Source organism: Elephas maximus, chromosome 10 (assembly GCF_024166365.1).
Source record: "Elephas maximus indicus isolate mEleMax1 chromosome 10, mEleMax1 primary haplotype, whole genome shotgun sequence".
Lineage (NCBI taxonomy): Eukaryota > Metazoa > Chordata > Mammalia > Proboscidea > Elephantidae > Elephas > Elephas maximus.
In genome coordinates, this window is record NC_064828.1 from 71947074 (window position 1) to 71963849 (window position 16776).

At 38.5% G+C, this 16776-nt stretch overlaps 1 protein-coding gene across 1 annotated transcript in view; it reads right to left on the minus strand.

Annotated features, from left to right (window-relative positions):
• The window catches only part of CCDC175 (coiled-coil domain containing 175), an 88727-nt gene that overhangs the window by 27703 nt on the left and 44248 nt on the right, over window positions 1-16776 (minus strand). Inside the window, exons 11-14 of the mRNA XM_049897877.1 lie at window positions 13438-13509; window positions 12309-12444; window positions 11617-11748; window positions 1440-1578 (exon numbers count right to left, since the gene is read on the minus strand). Coding sequence (XP_049753834.1) covers window positions 1440-1578; window positions 11617-11748; window positions 12309-12444; window positions 13438-13509 — 479 coding nt within the window. The remainder of the gene's footprint in view (window positions 1-1439; window positions 1579-11616; window positions 11749-12308; window positions 12445-13437; window positions 13510-16776) is intronic.

The following is a 16776-nucleotide window of genomic DNA, read 5'->3' on the forward strand; positions in this document are numbered from 1 at the left end:
TAAAGGGAGTTTCCCTGGGGTGTGGCCTGCACCACCTTTTATCTTACAAGAAATAAAAGGAAAGGGAAGCGAGCAGAGAGTTGGGGACCTCATACCACCTAGAAAGCAGCACGGGGAGCAGAGCATGTCCTTTGGACCTGAGGTTCCTGAGCTGAGGTGCTCCAGAGCAAGGCAAGACTTATGACAACAACCTTCCCCCAGAGCTGAGAGAGACAGAAAGCCTTCCCCTGGACCTGGCTTCCTGAATTCGGACTTCTAGCCTACTGGACTGTGAGAGAATAAACTTCTCTTTGTTAAAGCCATCCACTTGTGGTATTTCTGTTACAGCGGCACTAGATAACTAAGACATTTGTCTAAGTGAAAACCTGACGAGAAGCCAAAAATCAACTGAGGAGTGGGAATCAGACCAATTTCTTAGGTACTTACACTTATAACATACACATCCATCATCCTTGACAAAAATCACTGTTCACTTTTGAATGTGTATTTCACATTTGAACATACTAGGTTTCTATATGACTGTATCCACTGTTTTAATTTCTGTCCTCATATTCATCTTTTCTAGCCAGTTGTTCCACCCCAGTGGATATCTTTCTTCTTGTTCTAGTTCTCTCTATAAGTTCTGGTCCTGGTCTTCAAATTCCCATGGCACTTCTTTCATCATTTAGAATACAGAAGTTCTGGAAGTTGTTCCTGCTTAAAGACCTGCAAAGACTCCTAGGATAATGATCTTATACTCCCTAAAAGGCTCGAACTCTTAGGATGATTCTGGATGTGTGGACTTTGGACCTTGGGTGCAGACAAGGGTTGGATAGCCATATCTTTTTGGAGGGCCATCGATTTACTCAAAAACTCCTGTGGGGAAAATCACTATTTTTCTATTAAATACACACATAGTTATGCTATGTAATAGAGCAAAATATGCAAGCTTTCCGAGACATTTTACCTTCTCTACTAAGCCCTCAGATCTGAGATAAGATCTTACCTACCTCTGCCTTAGGGACAGGTTAATGAAAAAATTCAAGTAGTACCTACCTAATAAATGGTTAAAATCATAGTTGGAAATAAGATATAACCTGCAAATTCTGGTAAGTAAGAAATTAAAAAAAAAAAAATTCTTTACACGGTAGCAGATAAAGGAGTTGGTTGTACCTTTACTCAGTATGGAGAAAAAGAAGATAAAGTAGTTGATACTAACTCTTAATTTTAAACAGACATCGAAAGAAAAAAGAAAAAAAGTTGACAATAGCAATAATAAGATTGTGGTGTGGAGGAGAGGAAATTAATAGATGAGGCAAAAATTAGAGAATAAAGAGTGGCAGGTAATGGGAAAAGTTGGATGAATTTCACCACTGGCTTGTAGATCGGGTTTGTGTTAGAAGTCAGCGGTGAAATCCTCACCGGGGATTGAGGTCAGTTACTAAGTACTTCATATGTACCTGTAACAATATTTACAAGCTCTTCAAATCTTCTGTGCTTTTCCACAAATGCTTCTTCTGCCACATGAAGTTGTGGAAGACACTCGTCTAGCTCTTCTTCCTTTTCTTTGTTCATTTTCACTTCCTTAACAAATTTATCCTTTAAAGAAAATAAAGTTAATAGTGAAGTATTTTTTTTTTTTTGGAGAGTTTACAAAACACTCTAGAGAAGAACGTGAGTTCTTTGAGGGGAAGAGCTCTTTCTGTCTTGTTTTCCTTCTCTCCTGAGGCACATGGAAAGGTGTCAGGCACATAAAACAAACAAACAAACGAAAAAACCCAGTTGCTATGGAGTCAATTCTAAGTCACAGCAACTCCGTGTGCATCAGAGTAGAACTGTGCTCTGTAGGGTTTTCAATGTTGATTTTGTGGAAGTAGATTGCCAGGACTTTCTTCTGAGGCACCTCTGGGTGGACTCGAACTGCCAACCTTTTAGTTAATAGCCTAGCACTTAACAGTTTGTACCACCCAGGGACTCCATCTGGCACATACTAGGTGGTTAATAAATATTTGTTGGCTGACTCATTGATTCTCCAGCGATCTTTTAAGTAAGGAGATTAGGTTCAACTGGCTCTCTAGAGATCTCTTCAGCTCTATATAATTCTACTGTTATCATTTTATTAGTGTTACCATAGGTACAGTCCAAAAACATATTTGAGAGGATTACCTTTGGTTGATCATATTTTATGGAAAACAGGCCACAAAACAGAATGCGCATAAGTTCTAAGAAATGTGGATCCAAATAAGAAATGGGAAAAGGGTAGAAATAATTGGATATAATGTCACAATAAATAGGTAAAAAAAAGTACCTAAAGCAAAACATGAAGATGCCAGCTTAACTGTTTAACTCAAGTTTCATTTAATTTCAAATGGAATACTTGGACATCTTTTAAAGAATCAGGATGTGTTTAAAATAGTGACTAAGGCAGAGACAACCAGCTCACAGTCAATGTCCATTCTTCCCTTCTTTGATACTAGAACTCCTGAGTTTTAGCTGAACATATGGCTGCCAACTAGAGATTCATTTCTCAGGCCCCCTTGCAGCTGGGTATATCCAACGAGTTTATGAGCAGAAGGGATATGTGCCACTTCTGGGTTCTGCTCCTGCAACAGGAACGGATACGTGCTTCTTTGGCCCTTTCTTCCTTCCCCTGGCTGTGAGAGGATGAGAATAGAATCCGCCACTTGGTCCCCAAGATGTAGTTACAATCTGAGGATGGCATAGCCACCTACCAGCCCTGGACCCATTATCTTTGGCCTGTACTGAAGAGAGAAATAAACACCACTCTCACTGCAACTCGCCTGCTAACCAAATAGTTGGCAGTTTGAATCCACCAGCCGCTCCTTGGAAACTCTATGGAGCAATTCTGCTCTGTCCTATAGGGTCACTGTGGGTTGGAATTGACTTGATGAAACAGGTTTGGGTTTTTATTTTCCTTGCTGTAACGCCCACTTCCGGGCCCTTCACATCTACATGTTCAGATTTCCAAAACTTGAAGAGGCCACACCTGACCCAGCTAGCTCTTTGAAATTTTTATTTTTAGTGTTTATCCAAGCTGTAAAAACACTCACAATTTAAAGAAAACATCATGTTAGTAGCGCAGCATCAGGCTCGCTGTTCCAACAGGAGAAGTCTGCTAGGCATCGACACAACAGAAAAAGGTTAAGCTTTTTTTACTCTGCCAAAGTGACAACTCAGGTGCAAGAGAAACAGACCTACACATTGGGTGCGTAGCCTGATTTAGAAGTCCCATGCCCAGATAGAAAACAATACCTCTTGGGCATACCTTCCAGGTGCCTGCAAAGGGCATGCCTTCTGAAAAGGGTCACCATACTCTGGAAATCCCAATGCAATGATTTCCCACCAGTTATTCTCCCAGTCAAGATGCATGTACCAATCAGAGGTCATTGTCTTAAAAGTAATGTTGCCTTGATAATACAGCTGATTGCTTTTATCAGGCTTCTAAGTGACAGAACCAGAAAATTAATCCAAGGTTGTTGTTGTTGTGTGTTGTCAAGTCAATTCCAACTCATAGTCACCCTCTAGGACCGAGCAGAACCATCCCCAAAGGGTTTCCAAGCCTGTACTCTTTTTTTTTTTTTTATTGTGCTTTAGGTGAAAGTTTATTTCTCAAGTTAATTTCTCATACAGAAATTTATACACATATTGTTTTGTGACATTAGTTGCAATCCCTATAATGTGACAGCACACTCCCCCTTTCCACCCCAGGTTTCTTGTGTACATTAAACTGGCTCCTGTCTCTTCCTGCCTTTTCATCCTGCCTCCAGACAGGAGCTGCCCATTTGGCCTCATGTATCTGCCTGAACTAAGAAGCACGCTCTTCACAAGTATTATTTCATGTTTTATAGTCCAGTCTAATCTTTGTCCAAAGAATAGGCTTCAGGAATGGTTTTAGTTCTGGGTTAACAGAGCGCCTAGAGGCCATGGCTTTGGGGGTTCCTCCAGTCTCAGTTAGACCATTAAGTCTGGTCTTTTTATGTGAATTTGAGCTATGCTCCACACTTTTCTCCCACTCTGTCAGGGACTGTCTGTTGTGTTCCCGGTCAGGGTGGTCATTGATGGTAGCTGGGCACCATCTAGTTCTTCTGGTCTCAGGCTAATTGGAGCCTCTAGTTTATGTGGCCCTTTTGTCTCTTGGGCTAGTATTTTCCTGTGTCTTCAGTGTTCTTCATTCTCCTTTGTTCCAAGAGCGTTGGGACCAACTGATGCATCTTAGATGACCACTCACAAGTTTTTAAAACCCTAGACACCACTCACCAAAGTGAAATGCAGAATATTTTTGTAATAAACTTTGTTATGCCAATTAACCTAGATGTCCCCCGAAACCATGGTCCCCAGACCCCAGACCCAGCTACTCTGTCCCTCAAAGTGTTTGTGTTCAGGAAACTTCTTAGCTTTTGGTTTAGTCCACTTGTCTTGACTTCCCTGGTACTGTGTGTTGTCCTTCCCTTCACCTAAGATGATTCTTATCTACCATCTAGTTAGTAAATTCCTCTCTCCCTCCTTCCTCACCCTCATAACCATCAAATAATCTTTTCTTCTGTGTTTAAAACTTTTTTTGAATTCTTATAATAATGGTCTCATACAAATATTTGCCCTTTTGTTACTAATTTCACTCAGCATAATGCCCTCCAGATTCATCCATGTTGTGAGACATTTTGCGGATATTTCATTGCTCTTTATGGTTGTGTAGTATTCCATTGTGTGTATGTACCATAATCTGTTTATCCATTTGTCTATTGATGGGCACCTAGGTTGTTTCCATCTTTTTGCTATTGTGAACAGTGCTGCAATGAACATGGGTATGCATATATCTGTTTGTGTGACGGCTCTTATTTCTCTAGGGTATATTCCAAGGAGGGGGATTCCTGGATTGTATGGAACCTCTATTTCTAGCTTTTTAAGGAGGCGCCAAATCGATTTCCAAAGTGGTTGCACCATTTTACATTCCCGCCAGTAGTGCATAAAGGTTCCAGTCTCTCCACAACCTCTCAGTCATTTATTATTTTGTGTTTTTTGGATTAGTGCAAGCCTTCTTGGGGTGAGATGGTATTTTGATTAGCATTTCTTTAATGGCTAGTGATCATGAGCATTTCGTCATGTATCTGTTAGCTGCCTGAGTGTCTTCTTTGGTGAAGTGCCTATTCACATCCTTTGCCCATTTTTAAACTGGGTTATTTGTCTTCTTGTTGTTGAGGTGTTGCAGTATCTTGTAGATTTTAGAGATTAGACCCTTATTGGATATGTCATAGCCAAATTTTTTTTCCCAGTCTGTAGGTTGTCTTTTTACTCTTTTGGTAAAGTCTGTGGATGAGTGTGTTTGATTTTTAGGAGCTCCCAGTTATCTAGTTTCTCTTCTGGTGTTTGTGTACTGTTAGTTATGCCATGTATTTATTAGGGCTCCTAGCATTTTCCCTATTTTTTTCTTCCATGATCTTTATCATTTTAGATTTTATATTTAGGTCTTTGATCCATTTCGAGTCAGTTTTTGTACATGGTATGCAAATATGGGTCTCGTTTCATTTTTTTTTTACAGATGGCTATCCAGATATGCCAGCACCATTTGTTAAAGAGACTGCTTTTTTCCCCATTTAATGGACTTTGGGCCTTTGTCAAATACCAGCTGCTCATAGGTGGATGAATTTACGTCTGGATTCTCAATTCCATTCCATTGGTCTATGTATCTGCTGTTGTGCCAGTACCAGGCTGTTTTGACTACTATGGGGATATATAATAGGTTCTAAAATGAGGTAGCGTAAGGCCTCCCACTTTGGTCTTCTTCAGTAATGTCTTACTTATCCAGGGCCTCTTCTCTTTCCATATGTACTTTGTGATTCATTTCACTAACTCATTAAAAAATTTCTTTGGAATTTGGAATGGGATTGCATTGAATCTGTAGATCGCTTTGTGTAGAAATGACATTTTCACAATGTTGAGTCTTCTATCCATGAGTATGGGATGTTTTTCCACTTATGTAGGTCTCTTTTGCTTTCTTGCTGTAGTGTCTTGTAGTTTTCTTTGTATAGGTCTTTTACATCTCTGGTTAGGTTTATTCCTAAATATTTTATCTCCTTGGAGGCTATTGTAAATGGTATTGATTTGGTGATTTCCTTTTCAAAGTTCTCTTTGTTGGTTTAGAGGAATCCAACTGATTTTTGTATGTTTATCTTGTATCCTGATGCTTTGCTGAAATCTTCTGTTAGTTCCAGTAGTTTTCTTGTGGATTCTTTGGGGTTTTCTGTGTATAAGATCATATTACCTGCAATAGGGATACTTTTACTTCTTCCTTACCATTTTGGATACTCTATTTATTTTTCTTGCATATTGCTCTCGCTGGACCTCCAGCAGAATGCTGAATAAGAGTAGTGATAAAGGGTATCCTTGTCTGGTTCTCAGGGGAAATGCTTTCATATTCTCTCCATTTAAGATGATGTTGGCTGTTGGCTTTGTATAAATGCTCTTTATTATGTTGAAGAATTTCCCTTCTATTCCTATTTTGCTGAGAGTTTTTATCATGAATCGGTGTTGGGCTTTGTGAAATGCCTTTTCTGCATCAATTGATAAGATCATGTGATTCTTTTGTTTTATTTATGTGATGGATTACATTGATTGTTTTTCTAATGTTGAACCATCCCTGCATACGTGGTATGAATCCCACTTGGTCATGGTGAATTATTTTTTTGATATATTGTTGAATTCTATTGGCTAGAATTTTGTTGAGCATTTTTGTGTCTATATTCATGAGGGACATTGGTCTGTAATTTTCTTTTTTTGTAGTGTCTTTACCTGGCTTTGGTATCAGGGTTATGCTATCTTCATAGAACGTGTTTGAGAGTAGTCCATCCTTTCCTATGCTCTGAAATACCTTTAGTAGTAGTGGTGTCAACTCTTCTCTGAAAGTTTGGTAGGATCCTCCAGTGAAGCTGTCAGGGCCAGGGCTTTTTTTTGTTGGGAGTTTTTTAAATTACCTCTTCAATCTCTTTTGTTATAGGTTTATTTAGTTTTTCTACTTTGGTTTGTGTTAGTTTAAGTAGGTAGTGTATTTCTAGAAATTTGTCCATTTTCTCTACATTTTCAAATTTGTTGAAGTACAATTTTTCATAGTATTCTGTTATGATCCTTTTAATTTCAGTTGAGTCTGTTGTGATATCACCCATCTCATTACTTATTCAATTTATTTGCTTCCTCTCCTGTTTTTCTCTTGTCAGTTTGGCCACTGGTTTATTGATTTTGTTGATCTTTTCAAAGAATCAGTTCTTGGTCTTGTTGATTCTTTCAATTGTTTTTCTATTCTTTATTTCATTTATTTCTGCCCTAATCTTTATTATTCCTTTCTTCTGGTGCCTCAGGGTTGTTTTTTTTGTTGCTCTCTATTTCTTTGAGTTGTAGGATTCATATTTTGATTTTGGCTCTTTCTTGTTTTTGGATGTGTGCACTTATTGCTATAAATTGACCTCTGAGCACTGCTTTTGCTATTTCTCAAAGGTTCTGGTAAGATGTGCTTTCGTTCTCATTTGATTCTCTGAATTTCTTTATTCCGTCCTTGATTTCTTCTATAACCCAGTAGTTTTTGAGCAAGGTGTTGTTCAGTTTTCATGTATTTGATTTTTTTTTCCTTGCTTTTTCTGTTATTGATTTCTACTTTTATGGCTTTATTGTCAGAAGAGATGCTTTGGAATATTTCAATGTTTTGGATACTGTTAAGGCTTGCTTTGTAGCCTAATACGTGCTCTCTTCTGGAAAATGTTCCATGTGCATTGGAAAAGAAAGTATGCTTGGCTGCTGTTGGGTGGAGTGTTCAGTATATGTCAATGAGGTCAAGTTGGTTGATTGTGGCATTTAGATCTTCCACATCTTCACTGAGCTTCTTTCTGTACGTCCGTCCTTCACCGAATGTGGTGTGTTGAAGTCTCCTACTACTGTTGTGGAGCTGTCTAGTTCTCTTTTCAATGCTGTTAGAGTTTGTTTTGTGTATCTTGGAGCCCTGTTTTTGAGTGCATATATATTTATTATGGTTTTGTACTCCTGGTATATTGGCCCTTTAATCATTATATAGTGTCCCTCTTTACCCTTTGTGGTTTATTTTGTCAGAGATTAATGTTGCCACTCCTGTTCTTTTTTTGATTGTTGTTTGCTTGATATATTTTTTCAATCCTTTGAGTTTTAGTTTGTTTGTGTCTTTGAGTCTAAGGTGTGTCTCTTGTAGGCAGCATATAAATGGAGCAGATTTTTTAATCCATTCTGCCACTCTCTGTCTCTTCATTGGTGCATTTAGTCCATTTACATTGAGTGTAATTACTGATAGGCATGAGTTGAGTACTGTCATTTTGATTTTTTTTTTTTTTTGTAGTGTTGACAGTTTCTTTGTTCCACTAGAACAAAGAAACTGTCAACACTGTACTGAGTCATTTTTCTTTATGTATTTTCTTCCCATCTTTTTCATTACTGTTGATTTTGTATTTGCTGAGGCTTTATGTTTTTCTTCTTGTTTATTTTGATGGGTATATTTGTTAGTTTCATTTGTGATTACCTTAAAGTTTACCCCTATTTTTCTAAGTTTAAACCAATCCTTTATTTCTCGATATCTTCTTAACTTCCTCGCCAAATGAAAGTTCTATGACTATACTATTTAGACCCTCTTTTCTTTTTTTTTTGTTTTAATGTTGTCATGTTTTACAGACTGACATCTCTGTTTCCCTATTTTCAGTCTTTTAGCTTTGACTTATTTTTGTGACTTTATTATCTGGGTTGACATCTAGTTGCTCTGTCCTGTGCTCTAGTCTTGGGTTGTTATCTGATATTGTTGCTTCTCTAGCCAGAAAAAAGGACTCCCTTTAATATTTCTCATAATTTTGGTTTGGTTTTTACAAATTCCCTTGACTTCTGTTTATTTGGAAATGCCCTAATTTCACCTTCATATTTGAGAGACAGCTTTGCTGGATATATAATTCTTGGCCGGGAACTTTTTTTTTTCCTGCAAGGCTTTATATATGTCATCCCATTGCCTTCTTGGCTGCATGGTTTCTGCTGAGTAGTCAGAGCTTAGTCTTATCGACTCTCCTTTGTAGGTGACTTTCTGTTTATCCCTAGATGCTCTTAAAATTCTCTCTTTATCTTTGGTTTTGGCAAGTTTGATTATAATACGTCTTGGCGACCTTCTTTTGGGATCTACCCTGTGTGGGGTTCGATGAGCTTCTTGGATAGATACCTTCTTGTCTTTCACAATATCAGGGAAGTTTTCTATGAGCAAATCTTCAAGAATTCTCTCTGTATTTTCTGTTATCTCCCCCCACCCCCTGGCCCCATTCTGGTACTTCAATCACTCGTAGGTTTTTGCTCTTGATAGTGTCCCACATAATTTCTTCATTTCTTAAAATTCTTTTATCTGATTTTTTCTCAAACAAATTGGTGTCAAATGCTTTATCTTCAGTCTCACTAATTCTTACTTCCATTGCCTCAATTCTGCTCCTATGACTTTCTATTGAGTTGTCTAATTCTGAAATTTTGTTATTAATCTTTTGGATTTCTATTTGCTGTCTCCCTATGGATTCTAGCAGCCTATTATATTTGTCATTCTGATCTTATATAGCTTTCCTGAATTCCTCTGTTGCTTTGTCTGTGTGTTCCTTGGCTTGGTCTAAATTTTGCCAGTCTCCTTCCTGATGTCTTAAAGGAAAAAAAAAAAAAAGAGCTCTGTATATTAGCCTTTTTTTTTTTTTTTTTTAAATTCTACCTCTGATAATTCCCAGAATCTTCCTCCAGGAGGTTTCCTGGTTCTTTGTTTTGGTCCTTTCCTGGAGCCATCTTGATCTGCATCTTTATGTGATTTGATATTGACTGTTGTCTCTGAACCACCAATAAGTTATTATATTTATTTATTGTGTTATTGTATTTGAGCCTTTTGTTTTATTTTGTTTTGATATGCCCAAATAGTGTGGGCTTGTGAGCTACTTTGGTTAGTGGTATCTTTGAAGTTCTCATGTCCTGTCGCAAGGTGGTTAGAGCTGCTACTAGGTGTGTGAGCCCAAGAGTCCATTTACTTTCCTCATGTGGATCAGTTCAGGTATCCAGGATGTTTGTCACTGAGTGTGTGGTGTAGGCTCTCACCTACAGTCCTAAATGGGCAGGGCTACATAGGGGTAACTGGAGCAGGCACAGTCATCTGGCTGCAGTAGGGAGCTACGTGCTAAGCAAGTTAGGGTGCTGATGCGTTCCCCTGAGTGCCTAGGTGGACAGTGTGTCCCTGTCCCCTAGAGTGTGTAGGCACACAGGTTTTGCAACTGGACTTTGGGCACCCAATGCTGTTGTCCGTAAGGACTGGGAGGCACCACTTATTCTCAGACCCCTGTTCTGGGTGGCAAGGTGGAATGGGTGAAACCACCAGTCCTCAGGCCCCTGATGTGAGTGGGTGAGGACCCTGCTTAATGAGCAGGGTGGTGTCAAATGCCATGAATCTGCCACTCGCCTTGGCTGTTGCAGTTGAAAATAGGTTTCAGGTGTATACCCCATTTTTCTATGCTAATGAGGGCCTACACTGTTGAATTGGCCACACAGGTCTAGGCAGGGGTGAAAGGCATTTGAAATCTGTGGACCCCTTATGCCTGTGCCTAAACAAAGTGGCAGTGCCTGTCCTGAGTTGCCAGCTTAGGGGAGTTGGTGATTTTTTGTTTCTTTGTTTTTCCCTAAAGCCAGGAGACTGGTTTGGGAGCTATAGCTCGTATTTCTGGCCTAGGGGCAAGGCAATTTTTGAATACTGCTGGACCAGTACCAGAGTGGAGTGGGGAGGGGGGCAGGGAGGGGAAAAGTGGCACTTCTCCACTATGAAAGTGCCAGAGGGGGAGGGGTTATTTTGATCCCATGCAGTAAGTTAGGCACTTTCACAGATCCAGTGACACTTCCCCCTGGCCCCAGAGGCTTGAGCAGACTCTCTGCCACCCAGTCTCTCCTGACATGGTATAAATCATGTCCTGAGTGCTACTGCTTGCCTCAGCCCATGTGCACCAGGTGATCCAGCCTGCCAGATGCTGGCTAGCTCAAGTCCAGCACTTCTTTGCTGCTTCTCAATGGTTTCTCCCTCCCCCTCTTGCTCAGTCTGGCTCGTTAACTTTGTCTTTGATGTTCAGGGCTCCTAGATGGTCATATATAACCAATTGAGTTGTTTTTTGAGGTCTTTGTTGTAAGAGGGACCCCAAGAAGCATCTGACTATTCCACCATCTTGGCACCACCTCCCATAATCTTTGTGGATGCAGACTGCCACATCTTTCTCCCGCTGAGGAGCTGGTGGGTTTGAACCACTGATCTTTCAATTAGTAGCTGAGCACTTAACCACTACACCACCAGGGATCTTCTCCATAAAAATTACAGCCCTGGAAACTCTGTGGGTCAGTTCTACTCTGTCTTATAGGGTCACTATTTGTTGGAATTGACTCAACAGTAATGGGTTTTTGGGTTTTAAGTTAGGTACACTGAAAGGATCATAATGGTATTATAGCCTTGCTCGTACTAGAAGATTCGTTTTACATTTAACTGATTGGAATAGCATCAAATATCAATTATGCCCCTTCCCCTTCATACAGGCATCTAAAATTATTCCTCAGAAATAAAATGAAGTTTACCTCATAGCTGCTTAACTCTTCAATTAAGTGTTTTTCTTTGTAAACAAATTCCTGCTCCTCTTCTTTTAATTCTGTTGTAAGTTTTTCAATCTGTGCCACAAATTCATTGATTTCTTTTTCTCTAGAAGTGGTCTAATTAGAAAAAAATAAGGAATTGTCATTTCTCTTATAGAGTTCCACCTTACATTTTCAAACAACTAGGTAAATTAATGTCTCTTTGCATGAGACTTGTCTCTGAATTTACATTACATAATTTCTTAGCAACTACTGAGGGGGATTTTTTTTTTCTCCAGAGATTAAATTTTTCATTAGACAATATCTATAAATATGGCATGAGGGATGGGAGGGGTGGGGGATGAAGGAAAGGCAGAGAGTAAATACAGGAGTGAAATAAATGATGTTTAGGCTCGTGTTTTTAGAGATATTTCCCTAAAGGCCAGCCTCAAATAAGTTTCTGGTTGCATGGTCCAGAAGTATAATCTGAAGAGAATTGCTAATTCACTTGCTAAATTTCTGAAATTAACATACAGCTAATGGATGCATGTCTTAAGAAAGTTAAACAGTTCACTCTAAACACAAAGTCAGCAGAAAGGAAGATATCTTTTAATAAGATAAAGTTTATTTAAAAATGGAAGGAGAATTACTCTAAGGCAATGTAGGGGACTAATTTTGAGTATCTTGAGGTCCCTTACCTCTTCATATAATTGAATTTTTCTTTGTTCTGCAACCTCAATTTTATTGATAATTTCTTGTATATCAGCCTTTGTCATGAGCACCCAACGTGCATGCTTTTTTAGCAAACAAGCTATTTTCCACTGAGCTATAATACTAGAGAATGGAACAAAAGAATTACCATTAAATTGATACAGCAGTTTACTGAAAAGATGAAGGAATTCAAAGTAAAATAAGTCCTACTATTATACAAAATTGTGCTCTTAGTGATGCAGACTATGCACATTCACTAAAAACCAAGTAAGACAAAACATTAACTGCCTTAATGCCGTCTCTGCAAGTTGCCTCAGAGTAAGAAGTTGTGAGTCTGTGGACAAACCACATTGGGCAGTTCCTCTCCCCTGAGCAAAGGGCAGAAATAGGAAAGGCTTTAGGGGCATGTGGAAAAAGAAGATGCCCAGGCAGAAATAGTAACTGAATTATTAAATCACCGAAAGTGCTAATAAGAGATTCCAGGCTTCTGGGTTCTCAAATGTTTCTCTCTATCATAACATTAAAAAAAAAAAAAAAAGCTATATACTTGGAGAATAGTAAAAATATATCACTGGAGTCTGTAAATAACAACGATAAAAAAAAAATGCAGCTAACTTTTGGTAAGTGCTTTCTAGTTGCTGGCAGTGATATAAATACCTAAATCATATCTCCTTTGTGACTCACAACAACCTCTTAAGGTAGGAACTACTATCATTCTCCTCTTCATAGGAATGAGAGCAAAGACAGCCTATGTTCATAGCGGTTCAGTCACAGAACCTGTACTTGTAACCCCTTTCCTCTGTCACTACACTGCACCTATCACCTTCTCACTGATTCACAAAGAAGCCTAGACGACCAAGAGGCATGTGCTAATGTTGGCAATTTTACTTTTTGGTGGCTACACTTGATTGAAACTGAAAACTTTGGTTCTGTTCAATGCCAAAACATCAAACTAATAAACACATCTAAATCTGAAAGGATTCACACAATTTAATTTAGGGAAATCATTTCTTTAGATGCTAGTAACTGACTTTATTTCCCGGCCCCCACCAACTTTGAGGCACCGTTCATTACGATGACATATACTACTTATAACACAAATAAATTTTTTTTTACCATCTCTGACTTTCTCTTTCCAGATTATCACCCAGAATTCTTATTTGTTTCCGGTATACTTGCTGCGTTGCTCTAAAAACGAGAAAAATACATTGGAATTTTGCATTTGCGGGAGGTGTTAGGATACATAAAAGACACTTTTGGCTTAATTTTTATTCTCAATAAGGCTACAGTCTGATTGGAAGACAAAACAAACCTTGGGAAACAACTACATATTTTAGTGGCAGACTAACAGAAAGAGGGTTACAATTCTGTGTACCTGCAAACTGATTCTGCAAGCATCGAGGTGGATATCGAAGGATAGAGAAGAACAGATTCTGGGGAGGGATTACTATAGGTGGATGTTTAATAGAAGGGAGGAAGGTGGATTGGCAGAATGGAGGAACAATCTTACCAAGGAAAGGACATAATCATTTGTAAAGACACAGAGGAAAGGAACAAGTCATGGCTGTGTTATGACACAAGGTAGGCTTGCTACATACATACGGCAGCAAGAGGGGGAAAAGTAGCACCATGATACTGACGGTATTACATTCAGAAAATTGTTGAGAAACTCTGAATTCTGGATTGAGTTCTGATTTGAAACAATATTTCATTCAAAAAGTCAATATAGATTCTTGAACTAAGGGAGAGTAATAATTAAGGGATAGAAGATTTTCTTGAGGTAGAATGGATGTAAATGTGAAGATTCTAACAGGAGTATTAGAGGCCTTTATTTTTATTCCCTTTCTTTTTCCCCTATTATGTGCTTGAATCACAGAAATAAACTGAAGGCCGTATGAGTAAAATGCTACTTAATTTATGTTTTTTGAAAGGTAGAAATATTCATAGATGAAACTTACAATATGAACCACTGTTAAATACACTAGAAATAAACTGTGCTCATATTTTCTTTCTCTCTTTGAAATCATTGTATGGGCTTTCAATTTCCTACAACAATAAATCTAATATCTTCTCCTGAGGATATTATTTCCCTCAACCTTATAGATTTGGCTTATTTACATATTTAATATAACCCACAGAGGATTTGAACCAATTTAAAATAAGAAAACAACAATAATTTTTAAAATTCTAAATGAATACCAATATTGGGCCACAAATTTGGCTATGAACTTCCTGGGGACACAGCAATGATGACACTATAATTTATTACAAAATTTGCATTGTTCTTCAGGAAAATAAACCTCTATTCAACTTGATTTTCTGTTCCTAATCTTTCATAGGGAGGAGTTAGTAGTTACATTTCTGAAGCTGACATAACAAGAAACAGATGTTTAAATACATTCTTTAACTATATAAGGACAACCACTGAAAGAACATATACTCCAGATTTGTGTTGGCATGTGCTCAAATTTTTGTAACTATCTTATTTCCATCCCCCATGTGTCTGTCATTTTGTCATATTGTGGGGGCTTGCGTGTTGCTGTGATGCTGGAAGCTATGCCACCGGTATTCAGATACCAGCAGGGTCACCCATGGAGGACAGGTTTCAGCTGAGCTTCCAGACTAAGACAGACTAGGAAGAAGGACCTGGCAGTCTACTTCTGAAAAGCATTAGTCAATGAAAACCTTACGAATAGCAGTGGAATATTGTCTGATATAGTGCTGGAAGATGGCCCCCCCAGGTTGGAAGGCACTCAAAAGACGATGGGGGAAGAGTTTCCTCCTCAAAATTGAGTTGACCTTAATGACGTGGATGGAGAGAAGCTTTTAGGACCTTCATTTGCTGATGTGGCATGACTCAAAACAAGAAGAAACAGCTGCAAACATCCATTAATAATCAGAACCTGGAATGTATGAAGCATGAATCTAGGAAAACCAGAAATCGTCAAAAATGAAATGGAACGCATGAAGATTGATACCCTAGGCATAAATGAGCTGAAATGGACTGGTATTGGCCATTTTGAATCAGACAATCATATAGTCTACTATGCTGGGAATGACAACTTGAAGAGGAATTCATCGTGTTGCATTCATTGTCAAAAAGAACATTTCAAGATCTATCTGGAAGTACAACACTGTCAGTGATAGGATAACATCCATACACCTACTAGGAAGACCAGTTAATACAACTATTATTCAAATTTGCGCACCAACCACTAAGGCCAAAGATGAAAAAATAGAACATTTTTATCAGCTGCTGCAGTCTGAAATTGATCAAACATGCAAACAGGATGCATTGATAATAATGTGATTGGAATGCAAAAGTTGGAAACAAAGAAGAAGGATCAGTAGTTGAAAATATGGCCTTGGTGACAGAAATAATGCCAGAGATTGAACGACAGAATTTTGCAAGACCAATGAATTCTTCCCTGCAAATATTTTTTTTTACCAACATAAGTGGCAATATACAAGTGGACCTCGTCACATGGAATACACAGGAATCAAATTGACTACATCTGTGGAAAGAGACGATGGAAAAGCTCAGTATCATCAGTCAGAACAAGGCCAGGGACTGACTGCTGAACAGACCATCAATTGCTCATATGCAAATTCAAGCTGAAACTGAAGAAAATCAGAGCAAGTCCACGAGAGCCAAAATATGACCTTGAGTATATCCTGAATTTAGAGACCATCTCAAGAACAGATTTGATGCATTGAATACTAGTGGCCAAAGACCAGATGAGTTGTTGAATGACATTAAGGACATCACACATGAAGAAAGTAAAAGGTCATTGAAAAGACAGGAAAGAAACAAAAGACCTAGATGGATGTTGAGCAGCTAAAGCAAAAGGAAGAAATGATGAAGTAAAAGAACTGAACAGAAGATTTCAAAGGGCAGCTCAAGAAGACAAAGTATTATAATGACATGTGCAAAGAGCTGGAGGTAGAAAACCAAAAAGGAAGAACACACTCAGCATTTCTCAAGCTGAAAGAATTGAGGAAAAAATTCAAGCCTTGAGTTGCAATAGTGAAGGATTCCATGGGGAAAATATTAAACGACACAGGAAGCATCAAAAGAAGATGGAAGGAATACAGAGTCATTATACCAAAAAGAATTAGTTAATGTTCAACCATTTCAAGAGGTGGCATATGATCAGGAACCAATGGTACTAAAGGAAGAAGTCCAAGCTGCCCTGGAGGCATTGGCGAAAAACAAGGCTCCAGGAATTCATGGAATATCAACTGAGATGTTTTAACAAATGGATGCAGTGCTAGAAGTGCTCACTCATCTATGCCAAGAAATATGGAAGACAGCTTCCAGGCCAACTGACTGGAAGAGATTCATATTTATGCCTATTCCCAAGAAAGGTGATCCAACCGAATGTGGAAATTATAGAACAATATCATTAATATCACATGCAAGCAAAATTTTGCTGAAGATCGTTCAAAAATGGC